At 40.1% G+C, this 20895-nt stretch overlaps 1 protein-coding gene across 1 annotated transcript in view; it reads left to right on the top strand.

Moving 5' to 3' along the window:
- The first annotated feature begins 9511 nt into the window (after positions 1–9511).
- Positions 9512–20895, top strand: part of LOC141474381 (solute carrier organic anion transporter family member 1C1-like) — a 29149-nt gene continuing 17765 nt past the window's right edge. The window contains exons 1-4 of the mRNA XM_074162260.1: positions 9512–9542; positions 18104–18249; positions 18875–19016; positions 19124–19256. Coding sequence (XP_074018361.1) covers positions 9512–9542; positions 18104–18249; positions 18875–19016; positions 19124–19256 — 452 coding nt within the window. The remainder of the gene's footprint in view (positions 9543–18103; positions 18250–18874; positions 19017–19123; positions 19257–20895) is intronic.

Here is a 20895-nt window from a genome sequence, read left to right as displayed (position 1 = left end):
AACTAGTGAACACTTGGACAGAGATTAATAGAATTACACATACTTGTATCCTAATTATATTATAAAAGTATCAGTTCATAAACAGAAGTTACAGAAAAAATGTGTTTGATGCAAAAGAACAAGGAGTAGAAATAAGAAGACATATGAAATGCTAGGTTCATAGAAAAGGTCTATGAAGCAGAAACATATGTTTTCTGTCCTGATTTCACTGTAGATAGTAAGTTTGCAAATGACTCCAGTGATGGCAGATTTCATCCTGTAATTCTCCAATGGCTTCTGCCACAGCCTCTCTCATTGACTGTGGACAGGATTGGTAGCTTCTTTGGGTCTGACTTTTCCATAAATTTATTTAATTATGCTGTCAGTCCTTTCAGACAGGTACTGTTTGTTATTCTGGATAGTGTAGATGGTCAATATATTGGGAACCTGGTTTATGACATGGCCTGGGTGCTGTGGTAATAATAACAAAAAAGGATAAAAATATTTTTTTAAAGAATCTAGGGTTATGGCGATGTTTTAAAGTTTACAGAGAACATGGACAAGGAAAAGTTATCAGGATTTGTTACTTCAGTTGCATTTACTCTAGAGGGGAATAACTCATACATTAAGCATGATAGAATTATACTTGTGAGTATTTTGCCCATCATATTGCTGTTTGCTAAATTCTATACCTTCTCATATCTTGTCAAATTATTTTTTGAATGGTACATAACCATAGTCATACATGTGCTCTTCTTGGTCTTTGTCCAATTTTTATTTCTGTCAGATGTGATGCTACAATGAATGTAGTATCCATTTGGGGTTCATTAACAGTGAGCTGCTGCCCTAGGATGTCTTAAATATCTTGGGAAAAGACCCTGAATGTCTCAGGAAAAAAAAAATACAGAAAACCCTACTGATAAAGGTATATGTCACCCTAGGTGTATCTTTGGTTGAATATAGCGCATCCATGTTTAGCTTCTATATTGGAACTCCTCATATTTAGGTCTATCTGCAAGTGGCCATGCAATAACTTCTCAAGCCCTTTAATTACAGCTGTTGGAAATAAAAAAAAAAAACTCCTGATTATTATTCCCTACTGTGTAAGGCATGGAGGGAGCTTCTGGAACTTCACCATAGACCAATGCTCCAGCACTTGCAAGTATTTCCTACCCATTTAATCTATATGACACAGACTCACTCCTATTTTGTCCTTCTCCAGCCACAGAAAAATGGGAAGGATTTATTCCAAAAGTAGTTATGTTAAGTTATATTCTGTTTTACTTTAAGATGTCTTATTAACACCATATGTGTATGTGCCTGGAATTTGGGGTGTTGGTGGACAACCGGCTTAACATGAGCCAGCAGTGTGCCCAGGTGGCCAAGAAGGCCAACGGCATCCTGGCCTGCATCAGGAATAGCGTGGCCAGCAGGAGTAGGGAAGTGATGGTGCCTCTGTACTGGGCACTGGTGAGGCCTCACCTCGAGTGCTGTGTTCAGTTCTGGGCCCCTCACTACAGGAAGGACATTGAGCTGCTGGAGCGTGTCCAGAGGAGAGCCACCAAGCTGGTGAGGGGTCTAGAGAATAAGTCATATGAGGAGAGACTGAGGGAACTGGGCATGTTTAGTTTAGAGAAGAGGAGGCTGAGGGGGGACCTCAATTGCCCTCTACAACTACTTGAAAGGAAACTGTAGAGAGGTGGGTGTTGGCCTCTTCTCCCAAGGGAATAATGGCAGGACCAGAAGAAATGGTCTGAAGTTGGGGCAGGGGAGGTTTAGATTAGATATTAGGAAGAATTACTTGACTGAGAGGGTGGTCAGGCACTGGAACAGCCGGCCGAGGGAGGTGGTAGAGTCGCCATCCCTGGAGGTATTTAAGAAACGTGTAGACATGGCACTTCATGGCATGCTCTAGTGCCCGAGATTGTTGGTTTGTGTCTGTTTGTGGGTGGGTGTGATGTGTGGTTGTGTTTGTTTTGGTTTTGGTTTGGGTTTGGTGTTTGGTGGGGTTTTTTTTGTTTGTTTGTTTGTTTTTGTGTTGGTTTTTTTTGTTGTTGTTGGTTGGATTCGATGATCTCAAAGGTCCCTTCCAACCAAGAAGAAGATTCTGTGAAGATTCTGTGAAATTTCTTCCTGTCCTTGTGGAATCAATGGCAAAAGATCAATTTCTTCCCACAGAGCAGGAACTCAGTTCTAGAATTTAGTTTCTTCAAGTACAGGAGGTTTTCACAATTCTTTTGAAAAGATATGTCACAGCTCCTTCCTCCCTTTGCGTGAGATGATAGGGCTGGACAGGTATAATGTGAGGAAGGGGAACAGAAGAAAAAGCAAACGTGGTGCAGCCTGTAACAGAGCAGAGCAGAGAGTGCAGTTCTTTATTAAGCCACGGGTCTTCCAGAAGCTTCATGGACACTTGAAGCACAGCTGATTTTCAGCATTGTTCTTGCTGCCGTGGGACATTCAATGAAAGCCGTCATTCTTCCTTGTGGATATTATATTCATCCAAAGCTAGAGTTAAAAGTCTTTTGCAGGCATTTAGTCACAGTTTAGTGCCAAGATAACTTGGGAAACGTGAAAAGTTACAGTGCACCGAAGTTTCACAGCTGTAGGAAACAAAAGGGCTTTGTTAGGTAGGCAAATCTGTGCTATTTAAATGGACCACTGCCAAAGAGTCAGGCCTAGTTAACTCACTGTCTTTTCAAAACATATAGGAAAGTTTCCAGGTTTTAAATTTAGCATTTTAGTGCATACATTAACTCTCTTTTTTGTTGTTCCACTTCATCTGCTCAAGAATGTAGCAGTGAAACAGGCTACCTTCACCAGATGCTTTGAAGTCATTAGCCTTCTACTCAGTCTGTTTATCAACTTAGACGGTGCTGGCTGCAGAGCTGGCTGGGTGATGGCATGGTAGAGAGGCTTCTTGGCATAAGCCTAGGGTAGGAACGTTACTTCCACACAGAGCAAAACCTGGAAATGGAAGTACGGGTCATTCCAAAGTAGTTGTCATAAAACCTTTATTATATGCCATGTCTGGTACAACAGACATTCCAAGGATTAGGTTGGGAGGTTAGACAAATATTCTTAGAGCTATTCCTTCAAATGTAAAGCCAAACTTTAGACTTGATCCTTCCAAGTTTTGAGCATGTTGACTTTCATTCAGCAAAGCATTTAAGCATGTGCTTAACTCAAAAATAAGTGGCCTTATTGATGCTTGTTTAAGTAGGTGGCATCAGACATTTCAAGACTGAGCCCAGACTGCCACTGTTGTGACACTTATTTGAACAGAGGGTACTTGCTGTGGGTTACAGTAGGTACTAAGGTGATATTCACTGTGCTTGAAAGTTTGGGCTGATCCTGGTCTGACGCTTCAAGCCCCAAGACTTGCATCAGCGCTGTGGGTAACACAAGACACAAATGGGCATAAAGCCAATAGAAGTAACAGTAGGTGCAAAGTGTTTTTACAAAACAGGAGCATATGAATATTGAAGTTGATTAAGTCCAATATCAAATTAATAAAAATGGATGGTAGGTTTATTTTCTGAGTGCCTCACAGTAGAGCAGATGGTTTTCACAGTACAATCAACCACATTTCTTTGTCACTGAAGTTATAACTCAGTAGTAACTCAGTGCCCATGAGTCAAATTTTGATCCTTAAACCTACCAAATAGAAGGCTAAGTGTTGGTGCCTGGATATGGAGGCTGCTAGACACTGAGAAACAAACACTTGATGCCTTTCTGGGAACGTGACCAGTGCAACCATCTTGGAGATATTTTAAAGGCAATGGTACACAGACTGTGCACACATATATTTATCTAGCATTTTGTACTCAATGCCTTTTGTAATGATCCCTGACGTTCCATTGGGGGGTTTTTGATCATGACCAGGTGGTGAGCTGCCATTTACAAAGAAATAACAACAAAGTCTTCAGTATCTTACTGAAAAAGGGCAATAAGTTGTAAAAAGCATGTCTCTGTGTGTATGTAGGCTATGAGGTTTTTTCCATTTAATTTTCTCTGTATCAACTTTTAGTTTTATCAACTACTTTATTGCCAAGTCTCTCCAAGTATTTTACAGGTCATTATTAACAGTTTTATATGTATCCTAAAAAATTCTGTGTCTGGTATGAACTTCATTTTCTCCCTGTCACCTCTAACTTTTAAGAATTGAAACCTGTTCTTGATGCACAATTAAAAATTTCTGATTATGCATATTGTTCAAGCTATGACTTTTTTTTTTTTTTTTTTTTTTTTTTTTGGAGAGGAAATTACTCATTTGAGAGGAAAAAATGTTACCTGGCAAGTTGATTTTAATTAGTGGGCATAAGGGAGGTGTGGTGACCAAAGCTGTATCATTACACAAGAATTTGGCTGTGAGGACATGACTGATTTATGATATGAATGCTGGCCTTGTGTTTGCCAGTGCAGGTGGCCGGGCAATAACTTCTCAAGTCCTTTTAGTACAGCTGTTGGAGAAAACAACCTCCTGATTATTATGTTATTAAATGTTACTAACATATAATGTTAACATAAATAGCTTCTGACTACATGAGCATTGCAGTTTTGGACAAGTATTATTAGCAATTCAAGTTTACTTTCTTTTTCAGTCATTTCAATTACAGGGAAGAGTAGACTGTTTCTGTTTTTTTTCTCTCTGAAGTTGAGTTTTAGTAGATAACTACTTCCTACAGCTCTTCTCATCTGAGCAAGCCTCAAATTACCAGGAGCTAATTCAACCTGTGGATGTGGAGAGAGGAAGACCCTGAGCATACCTGGGATGCAAAAAATCCAAATCACTTTTTAGTTTATTTAAGTCTGGTCATTTGATAAAAACTGGATATATCCAGCAACAAGTTCTTGGCTACTGCTTCTTTTTTTTTTTTTTTACAGAATTGTTCTTAGTCTTTTCCCTTCATAATAAGGCATGAAGTGTTCCCAGTTATGCTAGTTGGGATTTTGAACTTTCATTGTTTAGGACTTTCTCTGAGAACGTGGAAAATTACCAGGTAATTGCCCCTCTCTTGCTTTGTTCAGGGAGTCAAAGGCATAGATTACTTGAATCACAGAAGACTTAAACAACAGGACAAAAAGTAGTAGATCCCTTTAGAAAGTGAAATTTTAGGTTCTAACATCCCTTCAAGAAGAGATGATTTGGTAGCTCCATGCCAGAAGTGTGACTTATGCCTGTTAATTTCCAACAGAGGTGCTTATGGAACACAAACACTGTTTGTTAAGGGCAGACATGCATGTGACCATAGGTAGCAGTTTACTGGATCAGCCTGGGCAGTGTGAGAGGAAGCTCCTCACTTGGAGGGCAAAAAGCCTGTTACAGGTGGGAAATGCTGGTGTAAAAGAAAAAGTTCATTACAAAGATTTTGCTTTTTAAAAGGCTTTGACCCCCTGTGTTTGTGTAAAGGCTGCCTAGCTTTATAATGTTATCATTTAAATGGTTCCAAAAGAGGCTTTGAAAAAACCAGACTTCTCATTTGAGGTTAATGGAACACCAAGTGGCCCAGTTCATGCTGTACCTTTGCTGTCACTATTGTTTCAAGGCAGCTCTCTGGAAGGCCAGAGTGCAGGCAACTGTATGCTGTCTGTCACACCATGGTTCTTCTTTCTTCTGGACGTTGTAAACTGATCTAAAGAAAACTTTCTGGTATAAAGACAATCATATATAAAACAAGCTTAAGTTTCTGCAGAAATTTCCAGAATTTAAAAAAATTTCCAAGAGGGCATGAGCCCTGCTTTATTTTTCTTTATTTTCCCCCCATAGTTTCCTACCTTATACTGCATTTTAAGTCGGAATGTTCCTCCTGATGAATCTGAATAATAGAATAACAGCATTTGCAACATTGTTGCTGCTGCCTCCTGACTGATTTCAACTCATGACCAGGAGCTTGCAGGAATATTCCTATCAAAGGTATATATATATGCATGCACACAAACACATAGACAGACAACTTGTATTGTTTATGCACTCATTTATTTTTCAGGCATTACAATTTAACAGGCAAAGTCTACCAAGGGACTTCATTTTAATTCTTTTTATGTAGGAGTCTGGCTTCTGAAATCCTGTCCTGAGTGCTGGAGAAGTTATTTCTAAATTCAAATGTACCAAACACAAAACTATTCATTGCTTCCAACTTTCCCTGTTAATTTATCTTGCTATGTTTTCATGTCAGACAAGGCCTGAGCAACAGAGGTTGCATATGGTTATGAACTTGCCTCACGATCAGTTTTTCAGTTTTTTCCTGTATAAATTAATAAAGCCAGTTGTATGAAGAGAAGAGCTTAGATTTCTCCAAATCTTATTTCTGTATAAACATTGTGAACTTGCTACTACACCCCTCCATGGCAGCAGCCAGTGATATTGTTAAAAAAGAATTATGACTTCAGTGAATGTCTGGAGAGATGAAGAATGTAGTAGGTGTAGGAGAGCCGGTTTGCTTCTGTATTGTGCACTGGTAAATCCCCCCAAAATCCATATCACACAGAAAGCCCTTATATGTTTAGGTGGCTTTAATAGTAAGGGTGAGCTATTGCAATAATTTGGTGTATCTGGTATAATTGGCGCCCCCCCAACTTTTCTGATATGTGTCTTTTCACAGTGTATGTAATACCAAGTAAAAAGGAGTCTATACTGGGCTACAGTTCAGTCTTCCAGATACAAAGATGATTGATAGGAAGTTACATCACAAAATTCAAAGGCCTGAGCGCCCCAAACTGACAGCTGAGCTCTCAATGCTCATTTGTGTGTTTATTATCATAAACTCACTAAACAATATCTTCTTTAAATAAAGTGACATGAAGAGAGAGCACCAAGCACACACCTCTGCGTGTGCCTTTAGTTTAAAGAATGAAACAGGAAGGAGAAGAGGTACCAAGAGAGTCTGTTTAGCCCATGTTTGCATGGAAAGAGATCCAGATAACTCCTGGTAGCGCAGCGATCCTTACTCAATGTTTATGTACTACAGGGTGACAGACAGAAGATAGGAGTTGCTGTGGGAATCAGACCTTAGGCTGCCAGGCAACAGCCAAGGATTAATACCTGCACATAACATTTAGCAAGTGCAATGTGTGCTGGAATAATCCCATAATCCAGACAACTCTATGGAAAGAAGTGGTGCATCCACCTAGACTATCGTGTAAATTATAATAATATGCTTGGCAACATTTTTCTTTTTGCTTTTGATTTTGTAATCTAGTACATACCTCTGTCCCTCACTAGAGGTTTTGCCAGATGACAGTGTGTCCTGGAGCAAAAAGACTTGGCCTTGGTCCCCTCGGATTTGCAGCACCAGTGGGATCCTTTATTGCTCCAGTGTGACCTGGTCTTTGCTTGAGAAGGAAAACTACTTCCCAAGAGTTTTGTGTTGGCAGGTAACTCTCTGTGATAAAAGAATGTTGGTTGTGGTAAATAGAAAAGGAAGGCAATAAACAGAGGGTGCTGTGACTGATGTCCTCGGCATTGCCACCGTGGCAGGGAGAAGAGCATCTGGTGCACCTGGCTTGGGTGTAGCATTTGCACCGCAAGCTACCATGGGAACCCCTGGGCTATCGAAGGGGATTTAAACTACGACCTCTTTATAAAGTGCTCATGCTGGAGAACATAGGTAGTGACATAATGAACAGATGGGAACAATTTAGGTCTGTAATTATAGTCCTGATCGTGTTAGTTGAGTGCTTCTGAGTTAGAAATTGAGTACAGTAAATAAATTACATTCTCTACCACCAATAAAAGTTATTTCTTGGCACATACATATTGTTTGTCAAGTCTAATTTTAAAATATAGATGACGTGATTTCCATTAATTCTCTGGAGATTGTTTTAAACTCTATTAATTTTACTGACTTGAAACTTTTCCCAGTATGTCACAGACACCCTGTTGGGTTCATTTTTTCTTTTAGTATTGAGTTTCTCATCCAATTTAATACTAATTTTTTCTCTTTGATGTTTTTGCATTCTTCAGATATTTACTTGTGTCAAGCTCCCTAAAGTAAGACTGTACCTTCCCTGTGTACTGAGCACCTTATGATTTGTCCCAAGTGTGGAATAAATCCTAAAATATAATTTTTATTGAATATATATAGCACTGTTCACACATCAAGGAAAGGTATAAAATCAAAACATTTCCAAGGTGGAACACAGCGGGAGCTGGTATGCGAGGAATTCGCTACATCTATGACTCCCTGAACAATATTGCTTGCAAAAGCAACACGGAGGATGGAGTGGAGTGAAGATTCCATGGCCAAACTCTGTGATTACACAGCAGATATGGGAACAAGGTGATCCTATGGAACTGATAAGCAGCATACTTGCTACCCTGAGCCAACAGTCTGTCAAATTTTGATGAAATGTTGTCCTTTGTGCAAACTTTGCTCATTATAATGTCATTATAATACCAAAACACACCTCCAGCCCGAGGGCTACCCGCCTCCAAGGTGCGACCACTCCTCCTTGAGTCTGCGCCCTGAATTTTTCGTAAACTATACCTTTAAACGTGAGGTGAGTGAATTTTACACCAATCATAATAAAGGTATTTATGACTAAAGTCACTCAAACTCCACCTTGAAGGCAAAAAATAATATACAAATAGCCCAAGAAAGGGTGGATGCTAGGGAAGACACCATCGTAAACAAGCCTTTGACTCCTGGGACCAGTTGACAGGCTGAGCCTTTCTTCCCCCCCATAGGGACACCTGTGGACTTAGACTATACTGAGTGTTTCCTCGGGAAACTTAGAAATCTCTCTAGAGGGTTACCTTTTTACATTTATAGCCAGGCTGTATTGTTTGGAACTTTGTCGCGCACTTTGTACCATTAACAATATTTTTACTTGCACGTGCTTTGCAGACAGTGTATTTATCACCAGCAAACCATAAGAACCTTTATTTCTGTTGCTGAAATAAACTGCACTGCTTAAGTAGCTAGCTGTTTCGGTTTCTCATTGAATGCGACCAAACACTAAAGTGTGGCCGTGCTAGTTCACGAGCATGACTAGACCGAAGGTGCAGTCCACTATTAGTGTATCTGGAATCGTGATAGTTTAATACATTAAACACGACTGGACTGATAGTGGTGAATTGGGCATCACTCAGAATTTAAACCCAGCTGCCCCCAGCCTCCCACCTCGGTGAGGAGTGTTAGAACGCAAGGGGGTTTATTTTCTGCCAAAACTATTTTGCCTCTTGATGTAACACCAAGAATGAATGAAATTTGTGTGATGCTCATCTAATGAAATGTTTTGAAAACTGGTTCTTGACTGGCATATTCCTTTTTTGCCTTGAAAAAGGTCTTCCAGTACTGCTTTAACCAAGGTCTTCCTACATTTTGATACTGTGGGAATTTTTTACCTTTGAGATTTTTCTATAATTTGTGCCATTTACAAAACAAAAAGCAAAGAACTATTTTTTGTAAACTGTGTTGTCACTAACTCTGTGTAACTGAATGTCAGAAACTTGTTTCAGGGATTCCTATTTTTGTTTTTCAGAAACTGCAAAGCCAACAAAGGAAAAAAAAAAGAAACATGGGTCACCATGCTGCTGCCTGGAGTGGAACACCAAAATAGTGAGTATACTGCCTTTTTAATGTTTACAACTGTATCACTGATGCTACATATTTTTCTTATAGATTGTAGAGGAAGATATCTTTACATTCCTTAGCAGAAGAAATTCCCATTGGGTGTTTGCCTGAGATTATGCTGCTCAATACTTTTAGTGATAGTTGACAATATGTTTGTTCTTCATGTAAAAACCCAACTCCCTCAAAACCAATTACTGCACCTAATGCTTAAAAAATCCTTAATGCAAAATTTCATTAAAAACCAAAGCTCTACATAAAATATTGCTTCAAAAAGTAGCTGTGAGAAAAGCAGCCTTCCTTGGAACTGCAAGGAGAAATACTGATCTGGGGAGAAATTAAGAAATGTTTTCCTTGAAACTTCCCACATCTATCGCTTTTTAAGTGAAAGCACAAAGTTTTTAAATTTTATTTAATGACTTTTAAAACATCATTTAGTAGTAAAAAAAAAACCCTCTAAGTTGCGTAAGTAATAATAGTCTTACATACAAAAGTACTTTAAGGTTTTTTCATATTTAAAGAAAATGAAGGTAAGGTTATAACATCGTAATGTACAAACAAATCTGTATTGAGATGTTCCTCCCACGTTTCCCGCCAAGGACAGTGTGAAAACTATTTGAGGATTACTTAGCAATACCATAAGTTATTATTGTACTTTTGAATGCAAGAGCTAGCTAGCACTTAAACACCAATCATTTAGATAGGCAAAAATGCTGCAGGTCCATCACAATGCTCAAAAGAGTTCCCCCTATGACTGATGAAATTTACTGGGATCTAGGGGATTTGCACTGGTTTTGCCAGAAGAGATTTTCTGCTGTGCTTTTAGGTTATCATCCACAGGGACATGAGATTGAAAATGCACTCCTTGTACAAGCATATTACTGGGAGTGCTCAGAGTTAGCTATTTATGAGTGGAGGGTTTCTCTCCATTGGTGCTCTGCTCATGAAAGCACAACCGCCCTTCGTGATCCTGCTCCTTGATGTGCAGAGGCTTGCTTCTCTTTGCCCTCTGGCTCAGGTGCATTTTGCACTCCCACGGAGCTAGCACAGGCAGTGGGTAGCTCCCACTCTGAACTGGAGCTTAGAGAGGTCAGCAAAGATCTTGGCCTGAGAAATACATCAGTACTGACAAATTCAAAGGTGACTTCTTTTGTATTCCACCGTAGAGTTGCTTGTTTATTTTCTTTTAATACAAACTTTCTGCAGCGAAAAAGGGCTGGGTAAGTTGTCAGTGGTAGTTAGACTTCTCCTTTTCAGCTTTGAAAGCATCCCCAGTACATTTGTTTGGGCTATCCAAATCCTGTGATATTTTATTTGCAAGTGTAGAGTGTATCTACACAACAATTCCTTTGTTCACGTTAAAGCATTTATCCAGCATGTGTTGGAGATTCAGGCTGAAGTCATGCATTAACACTGACAAAAACTTGATTTTTTGGAGATACTCTTTTCTTTTTCAGAAGACTAATTAGTTCAAGCACAAACTATGTCTTAATTCAAAGGCACATACATCCCGTCTTACCAAGAAATGATATGACTTGAAATAATTTTTTTTTGTCTATTCCTCTAAGGTTAATAGTATTGTTTCCCATATGAGCACACACTTAATATCTGTCTTACAGTTTGAAGAGATCAGTAACACTCCTCCTGTACTACTATTATTGTTCGAGGCTTTACATTTGAGTACTCAGTGGGGCCTCATCCTTGGGGAGAAAATTCCCTTACAGCAGAGTTAGATTGCACCAATTTTGCAGGAGGCCTGTGAACAGTTGCCAAATTAATTTTTACAGGAGAAAATTCTCATAGAGGAGTTCTCTGAAATGATTTTACCACTTGTATCTTTGACTTTTATTAATTCTCTTTGGGACTTAAAGAAACTGGAATTACTAAAATAAGATCACATGATAGCTTAGCATAGCAACCCCAAATCCTCTGTGCATCCTTCTGGAGGTGAAAAATTGGTGTGAAGAAAAAGACTGAAAAAAACTTCTAAAAGCTTTTTTCTGTTTGAAGCAGAGCATTCACTTTTTTTCCCTCTCTTCTTTTACATCTTGTTCTTCCATGTTTCAGCAGTAGTAGGGAATAATCTCTCAGGGTTCACATTCTTTTTGCTTCTGCTCCTACTTACTCCTGAGGAAACCCACTATGTGACTTGCAGACTGAGCTCCCCGAGCATTGGTCTTGCAACCACATCAGCCCCGACACAGCATCACCACGTGATCTTTCGGCTGCTAGCTTGCCACTTGGGATTGTGGGCTCTGTTTGGCAGGAAAGCTCAATCAGTGCAACCAAGCGCAACTAAAGTGATGACAAGTGGGTTCCCCTTGCACAACGCTTCCTCCCGATGAAAAAGATGCAGCTCCGGATGGGCAGCCTCCTCAGTGAGAGCTGCCACCTGTTTTACCTCTGCATGGCAGGAGGCCAAGCTTAAACTTTCTACAGTTTCTTAAGTAGCTGACACACAAAATAACCTCCTGGTGAAATGATCCATCTGAGCACGGGAATGTACACCCCCTCACTCTGAATGCCCCTACTTGTCCTCAGCCACAGAATATCTTGCACCCGTTTGATGCGGTTCATAACACACTGAGGGCGTTGATGTGCAGCCAGCCAGGCGCATCACATCAGGGACACCGTGTCCTGCTTTGGGAATGTGGCTGGTGGTGCTACGCAGCGCAGCACCCGGCCAGGCTCAGGAGGCAGCTCCCTCTGCTACAGCCATTCCCAGGGCTGTTTGCAGGGGTTTCTTCCACCCACCTCTGAGCTGCCCCTGCCAGCCTGCCGCAGACAAACAGTGTTGGGTCACACAGGAAGCAGCAACACTTCACCAGCAACAGTAAACATTTCCTTGTTGGGGACCTGCTCTCCTGTTTTTGAGTTTTCATCCTACCACAGGTCTTGCAGAACAGGTTCCCAGTGGGCAAGGCCAACATGCAGCCAGTTAGACTGGTGGCTGACACCACAGCCCACGCTGTGGCTCCTGGAGAGGCACTGATGTGTGCTGCTGATTCTGCTCTCTTGCCAGCATCTGCTGGTGGGCTGGCCAAGATCTGGCAGCTGCAGCTTGCCTCCCCAGCACTGCCCTTCCATAACAAGGGCCCTTTTCCTCATCTGTTAGCAGCTGCCATACCACAACTGAGTTGCATGAACAGACATGACGGCAAATGCTGTCACTGACACCAGATCTCAGTTTGCAAAAGATATGGAAGATTATATTTATGTGAGCGCTGAAGTCTTTTATGATGGTATTCATCTCTCCTGACTTTCTGTTGTCAAAAGCTGATCTTGCTGTCTGGCCTTCTTTCACAGCCATATCTGGAGTTCACTTCATCTCATACCTAAAGTAAGTATCTAAAATAGATCAGACAACTCACACCTTTGGAAATGCTTCTTTTTCCTCCTCTGACTATAAAGAGAAACTGATTGAGTGGCTCATCTGGAAGTGTCTGCACTGAATCCATGCAGGGCTGCCTTCTAAGTGGATCCTACCATCTGTGTGAGACAATCACAAGAAGTGTCATGCCCTCTATAGATAAACTGCTGTGTATTCAACTTTAAAATACATTGATTGAAGTGCTGATGGGATTTTTCTGGGTGTCTCATTTTGAGAACTGTGCCTCCTCTCCTGATAGACAGCAGGCTTGCAGTTACCTTTCCAACAGACTTCTGTTCTTCTACTTGGTTGTGAGCTGACAGCAATGATAAATAGGGCACCTATTGCTGATGTTCATATACATTTTTCCCCAAACTTTGCAATATAATCATAGTTAAAAGTGGCCCAAATGTAGGTTGTAATATATGTAAATTTGAAATTATCAGATGAAGTAAATTCTGATTTATTCTAGTGATATTCTGATGAATGAATCTAAACATTTTAAAGATTTAAAAAAAAAATAATAATTAAGATGTTAAGAACTAGGCAAAGATAGCTCTTCTTTGCCTAAATAAAAGTATAAGAATGGATCATTTTATGTGAAGAATAGGTTTGACTACATTTTATGTATTCTGAGTGCTTTTAAGAGAAAGAAAGTTTCAATATGTATATTCTTCCCCTGTGTTAAAACAAATTAATTAAGCAAGAAGTTGGCATATAAAGTTTAATGCAGGAACGTTGCAATTAAAACCATTATGGAAAATAACATTTTTCTGTGTTGCATATGTTCTTACTAAATGGTAGAAATGAGCTGTGTTTTGATTTGCTCACTGAGTATCTCGTGGCAGCATAGCGTCCTGCTGGCAAAATAGAAAAATTGAAACTTTAAATAAAGACCTATAACAAATTAATAAATAGATAATCATCACAGTAAAATTCGTAAAATTCTATCAAGCAAAATCCAATAACAAGTGTGAATATGGCAGATACAATGATTGTCTGCAGTTAAGTACCAAGCTTGAGGGAAAAGTGAGAACTTGCATATTTATGGACTTAGCAAGTTTATTATTTTTTTAAGATTTCATGACTAAACAATACATTTCCATGTAGTTAATTGAGTTAATTTATTCTTTAGAAAATCTCTTAATGTAGTTTTATACAGAAAAAGCTAATCAAGGCTTTTCATATAAACTTTGTCAAAGTTTGTGTTTCAGGAGTTTACCTTCCTCTGGAAGGAAATGGGATGGTGGGACAATGCTTTTTCTTTCCAGGGTTCCTGAAGTTATTGAAGCCATAAAACTCTTTTTTTCTATATTCAGAAATCACTAGAATGGTCCTTTAAGTAGATGTGATTCTTATTTTGTAATTCAAGTTTCCGCAAAAGCAACCAGCGTGCTGTTACATGCAACCAGATGACCAAAAAACTCTTTCTTCAGACTCTGTTGATAACGCCTGGAATGAATTCTGGATCAGAATCTTTCCTTGCACTGGATAATTCTGCTCTAGAGGAGACATTAATTAGGTGGGTTTGCACTCTCTACATGCCCTGTTTGACGTGAGAGGTAATTTTCTACTTATGATTGGTTACGATGCAAGAGCTGGGCTAGCTGTGGGTAATACGCTCACTCTCTTTGTTTGTCCAGTCTAGTCAGCTTGGAGGGATAGCTGTGTCAACCCATATCTCCTGTTGGCACCTGCAGGAACTGCCTCTGATTGTGCTAAATTATCCTGATTTATAATAGGCAGATGTGACAGAGGCTGTGATTTCCTGAGGGCATCCGCTTCCCTTTAGCTCTCCACGAGGGTAGCCCTCTTGCACTTCTGCATTGGGGTTGTGACACGGAGGGCCCATACCAAAAACTGGCAGATGTCAATATGCAATTCACAACTCCTGTGGAGCTAAGTCACCCCTTAGTATCTCTGCTGACCCTCACTGAAGGCACCAAGAAGTGCAATTTACTGAGACTGCAGGTAAGATGCTTGGAAAAACTGAACCTGCTCTCTCAGAACTCTTGTACATGAGCCAAGCTATGGCTGTTGGGTGGATGGCAGAAAGTCCCTTTTGGAGAGGTGCTTAAAGCAGCTTTAGTGTTTAGATTTTAGAGGAGGAAAAAAAAAAGTTAAGAAAACAGGTTGTTTCTCCCAGGAGAGGCTGGCACCACCAGCATGCTGGCAGGTAGGCTGCCAAAGTAATGACAACACAAGAAACCTGCCTTTTTTTGCAAAGCTTTTGTATCAGTGATTGTGGGAAAGTTTTGCAATCACTATAAGAAGGAAATCCAAGGTTTAAAAAAATGCGGTGGAGTGCTCCACTTCTTGGAGTAGGCAGCGCTTTTGCTGTGACGTTTTGCTGGCTTCAAGCCTGAAAGCCCTAGGGCACGGGAAAGAAACAGCCTGACACCGCAGTGACACAAAGTAAGTTTTCTCTCTCTGCCTCTTGCTGTCTTTCCTCACTCTCCCTTCCTGCTTCTTTCCATTTGTTTGTTTGTTCGTGTGTTTGTTTGTTGAATTGTTAAGTGCTAGTGCAGGATAGACTAGGCTTTTTGTACACCTCAGTGACACTAAACTTGAAAGAGATAATGTAAAGTGCAAAGGTACAATTCTTCAAATTCGATTTTTTTTTAAAGGATAAGAACTGTGGACAGTGGGATATTTATAACTCCATATCATTACCATTAACTAATTTTAAAAAATTTCCATAAATTAAATCTTGTATTACTTTTCTTCATTTAATTTTAAATACCACTGGTGTCAATGATTCACTGGTTTGTCAAAGTTCAGATTTTTATAGAGTTGTTATGGGAAATGTTATGGTTTCATTAAGCATAAGAGAAATGTTTATACAATTTAACATTTTCTATAAGTTTATGGAAGATTATTAGGCTGGCAGCATAACATTAAATATCGTGAAAAGAAAAACCTCGTCACTGATTTAAATACTGTTTATTTAACAGAGTCAGATGTTTCACAAAGTTAATCATCAGCAAAATACAAATCAATAAAGAATGTATTTGCTTTAGAGAACTTTGTCTTTCAGCTCCTATCCTGTTAAGATTGGGGTAAGTCTGAGCACCATATTTTAATTATCTATAACTTCTTCTTTCAATGTTTTTTGATTTGTGAGCTGCTAAAAATGGTCTAAGGAAGGTTAGGTCCCTTTAGAAATTTCCTATGTTGATCACTGTGATAAATACATGTGTTTGCTTTTCATAGCCACTTTTGGTGTATCCTACTGCAACAGGATTTGGAACTAAAAACTACAAAATTTTAAGTTATAGTGCTTAAGAGGCTTTATATCTCTTTATTAGACATTAGTGCCTATTTGCACTCATTAGGAGTAACTTTCAGGGAGCTGTTGATTTGCTAAGAGAGTGTTGTTCTTTCTGGGCATGGGTGAATGTTTCTCCGGGAGTCCAGGTTGCTCCTGGACATCTTGCTTAGGAGAACAGAGCTCCCCAGAGGGACAGAGCGACCCTTGCAGGTTAGCCCAGGACCCTGCCACAGCTCTACTGCCCCCGGTGTCGAAAATTCCTCACGACACTTAAAAGGCCTCTGCTCATGGGTCAGCTGGCCTCTGGGGCCTGCAGGAGGAGAACTTTGAGACATTCCCAGAGGAATTAATCAGAGCGGGATATCAAAGATCCTAGTGTCTTGGCGGGGATATGTTACAGGCCAAGTTCTTGGCTTATGTTCTTCTATATTCCTCTAATACATGAGCCAATGTATATCGGAGCTAATTGATGTCAGTACTACTGCACCAGTTTTCCAACAGAGGAACTTGGCAATAGCATTTTTTGACTTGTTATCTTTCCAGATCTCTTTGTGTTAGCTGGTTTCCCCTGATCAGCCTAATCTATATCAGCCAACATAGCTCAGATGACTCCTTATATCAGAGCCAATTTTTACACAAACTTTTGCAGTCTCATTAAAATAGGTACATTTATCACCTGTCTTGCAGGAACTTGTGGAGACTTGTGGACTTAAAGATAGTCCATATTAGTTTCTTTTAATCAGTACCCTCCTTTTCCCTCATACATTTTTACCTTCTAATTTCTTCTTAGTAGCTGGGATAATACCGTAGTTTGTATTTTGGATGAGAATAATGTTGATAACACACTGATGTTTTAGTTATTGCTAAACGGTGCTTACACTAAGTCAAGGACTTTTCAGCTTCTCATACTGTCCTACCTGCAAGGAGGCTGGGGCTGCACGAGAAGCTGGGAGGCACACAGCCAGGACAGCTGACCAAATATGGACAAAGGGGTATTCCATACAATATGACATCATGCTGAACAATAAAACTGGGAGTAGTTAGCGGGGGGTGGTGGCTGCTGCTTGGGAACTGGCTGGGCATTGGTCAGCAGATGGTGAGCAATTGCATTGTGCAGCACTTGTTTTGTATATTCTTTTATCAATATTGTTATTCTTCTTTCCTTTTCTGTCCTATTAAACAGTCTTTATCTCAACCCACAAGTTTTACCTTTTTTCCGATTCTCTCCCTTATTCCACTGGTGTGGATGTGAGTGAACGGCTGTGTGGTGTTTAGCTGCCTGCCAGGTTAAACCACAACAACCTACTGTATCTCTTACCGTATTTTCTCCTCAGTCATCATCTCTCATCTGATATTACAAACATTAATCCAATAAATAACGTTATTCATAGGAATGCTGACAGAGTGGTACAGAGTAGTATTCAGTATTTCTGCAAATTCATACATTATGCAGTTAGAGAAAATCATCATAAATGCAATATAATATCAGAAGCCTACTGGATCATACCAAAGGTCCATTTAGCCTGGAACAGTGATCAAAAGTGGGTATCTGGAAGAGAATATAAGAATTTGGTTCAAGCATGGTGAAGACATTTCCCTGACATCCTATCCCAGCCTCCAGCTGCGTAGGGACTTTTCTTCTCTACAAAGATTTCTAAAAGCTGTCAGCAAGTTGCCTCTAAATTTTCCATCTATCCAAGAAGTTCTTGAAATCTTTTAGAAAGCAGAATTCACAAAGAAAGTACACCAATCCTAACACTTTGCTCTTTAACTCTCTCTTCTTCCTGAGAAAAGGTGTCAATGTGTAGACATCTGAAGTAGTGTTTCACCATCTAGTATGTCTGAAAAACATTGGAACCTTTATTCTTATGCAAATAATAGTTAATTATAGTGATATTTTCCAAACAGGAAGACCTACATATCAGATCTGGAGGAGGAAAACCATGGACAGGCCAATTGCTGCTGGCCAACTTAAAGACAAGTCACTCTTCCAGGACAATGATGGCAGCACAGCTCCTGTCAAGAGTGTATGCCACAATTTTTCAAAGCTAAAGGTATGGATAGGAGCCCTCACCGCATATTTTCTCTGGAAATTTCTCTGGAATACTAAAGTCCAATTTGAAGTTCTATCAGAATTCAGTTAGTTCTGTATGACACTGTTTGACACTAGCTGTGCTGGAAACGATGTTCTAGGTTGTGATTCCAAGCACATAGAAGCCAATGAATGTGTTCAGCAGTTAAAAAGTGAGGCCATATTTTGCTAACGAATCATTTAGAGCTGTGCTATAGTCATAGTGGTAGTCATAGTTATCCATGTTTTTGAGAACAGGAAAAGTAGGAGTAATAAGATATGCCATAATAATAATACCAGTGATGATCAACTTTATGCTGCAAGTTTTCCCTAAGGAAGGAAACACCTAAACCAGTATGTGTTAGAAAGGTAGAAGGCCACACAATCAATGTCAACTTTCTTTTTCTTTTCAGTAGAAGAGGCTTTAGAGGCCACCCTGAAAAAGAAAGTAAAATCTTCTGTTTTAATGAAAACAATAGGAAGAATCTCTTCATGGAGAATTAGAAGGCAAAGGATTTGATTTTTGTATTTCTTGAGTAGGTTACTCAAACATCCAGCCATGAAGAAAAAATTGTTTCTTTGCAAACTCAATTATTTTCTCTCTTCAGATATTTCTTGGAGCTCTAGCTTTTTCCTTTTTTGCCAAAGGATTTTCTGGAAGCTACATGAAAAGCATGACCAGTCAAATTGAAAGGCGATTTGAAATCTCATCATCAATTGTTGGCCTTATTGATGGCAGCTTTGAGATAGGTATGTGTACTTTCTTTGAAAGCGGATAAATACTGCTTAATCCATTTTTTCCCTGAAAAAAGTATCTCTTTTTGTAATCTTACTGATTCTCTCTCCTGTTGATGCAGGTAACTTAATGGTAATGGTGTTGGTGAGCTACCTTGGACCAAGAGTTCATCGACCAAAAATAATTGCTGTTGGATGTCTCATCATGTCCTTAGGAGCGTTTTTGTCAGTGATGCCTCAGTTCCTAATGGGACGGTAAATATGGAGAATTTTCACATTGTACATTAATTGAATTTGACCATATGAAGTGCTTTTTAATCATACACCTGAGTTAAAAGCTTGACAATAATAGTTTCTTCCAGATAACAGGAAGGTTTTAATAGCTGCATTTTTAGTACTGACTCTCTGATTTCCTCTCTGAAAGCTTACCTCTTTCTACAGGTAAGTAAAAGAGAAACCTAAGATTTCAACAGAACTTACAGTAGTTAGGGATAAAGTCAGTTGAATTTTTCACCAGGGATGGAATCATATCATAGAAAACCACGTAGAAAGGGATCTCAAGGATCATGTGGTCCAACCTTTCTTGGCAAAAGCACAGTTTAGACAGGATGGTTCAGCTGCCTCTTAGAAGTGTCCAGTGTTGGGGAATCCACCACTTCCCTGGGGAGATTATTCCAATGGCTGATTGTTCTCATTGTGAAAAATTTTCCTTGTGTCCAATCGGAATCTCCCCAGGAGTAACTTGCACCCATTACCCCCTGTCTTTTCCATGCAACTCTTTGTAAAAAGGGAATCTCCATCTTCTTTGTAGCCACCCTTTAAATACTGGAACATGGTGATAAGGTCTCCGCTAAGACTCCTTTTCTCAAGGCTGAACAAAACCAATTTTCTCACCCTTTCCTCATATGGCAGCTTCCCAGTCCTTTGATCATCTTTGTGGTCCTTCTCTGTACCCTCTCCAGCCTGTCCACATCTTTTTTGTATAGCAGGGACCAAAACTGACCTCGGTATTCTAGGTGTCACCTGACAAGCCCTGAGTGGGAGAATGACTTCTTTATCTCTGCTGGTGGTGCCCTTGTTGATGCAACCCAGCATTCTGGTGGCTTGCTTTGCTGCAGCAGCAGCAGCACATTGCTCACTCATATTGAGCTTGTTGTCCACCAGGACCCCTAGGTCCCTTTCCACAGAGCTGCTCCCCAGCCAGGTAGAACCCAGCCTGTACTGCACTCCTGGATTATATTTTCCCAGGTGCAAGACCTTACACTTGTCCTTGTTGAACTTCATAAAGTTCTTGTTAGCCCACTCTTCCAGCCTATCCAGATCTTACTGCAGGGTGGCTCTCCCATCCAAAGTGTCTACTTCCCCACTCAGATTGGTATCATCAGCAAACTTTGTCAGGGTAAGCTTGATGCCATCATACAGATCATTTAGGAAGATATTAAACAGCCTCAGTCCCAGTATCGATCCCTGGGGGACCCCACTTGTGACAGGTTGCCAGTTTGAAAAAGAGCTATTTGCCACCACTCTCTGAGTGTGGCCTGTCAGCCAGTTCCCCCTCCCACCGCACAGTCCACTGGTCTAGAGAAACATCAGTTTCTCTAGGAGGAGGCTCTGGGGAACTGTGTCGAAAGCCTTGGAGAAATCCAGGTAGACAATGTCCACTGCTCGCCCCACATCAACCAAGCAGGTTACTTTGCAGTAGAAGGCAATCAGGTTTGTCAAGCATGATTTGCCCTTGGTGAATCTGTGCTGGCCTTTCCCAATCACGTACTTCTTTTAACTTGTGATAGCCCCATGGAGGACTTGTTCCATAACTTCCCCAGGGACTGAAGTAAGACTGATTAGTCCATAATTTCCTGAATCCTCCTTTAAACCCTTCTTGTAGATGGGGGGC

This window comes from Numenius arquata, chromosome 2, assembly GCF_964106895.1.
Source record: "Numenius arquata chromosome 2, bNumArq3.hap1.1, whole genome shotgun sequence".
In the NCBI taxonomy this organism is placed as follows: domain Eukaryota; kingdom Metazoa; phylum Chordata; class Aves; order Charadriiformes; family Scolopacidae; genus Numenius; species Numenius arquata.
This window is presented reverse-complemented; position numbering and strand designations above follow the sequence as displayed.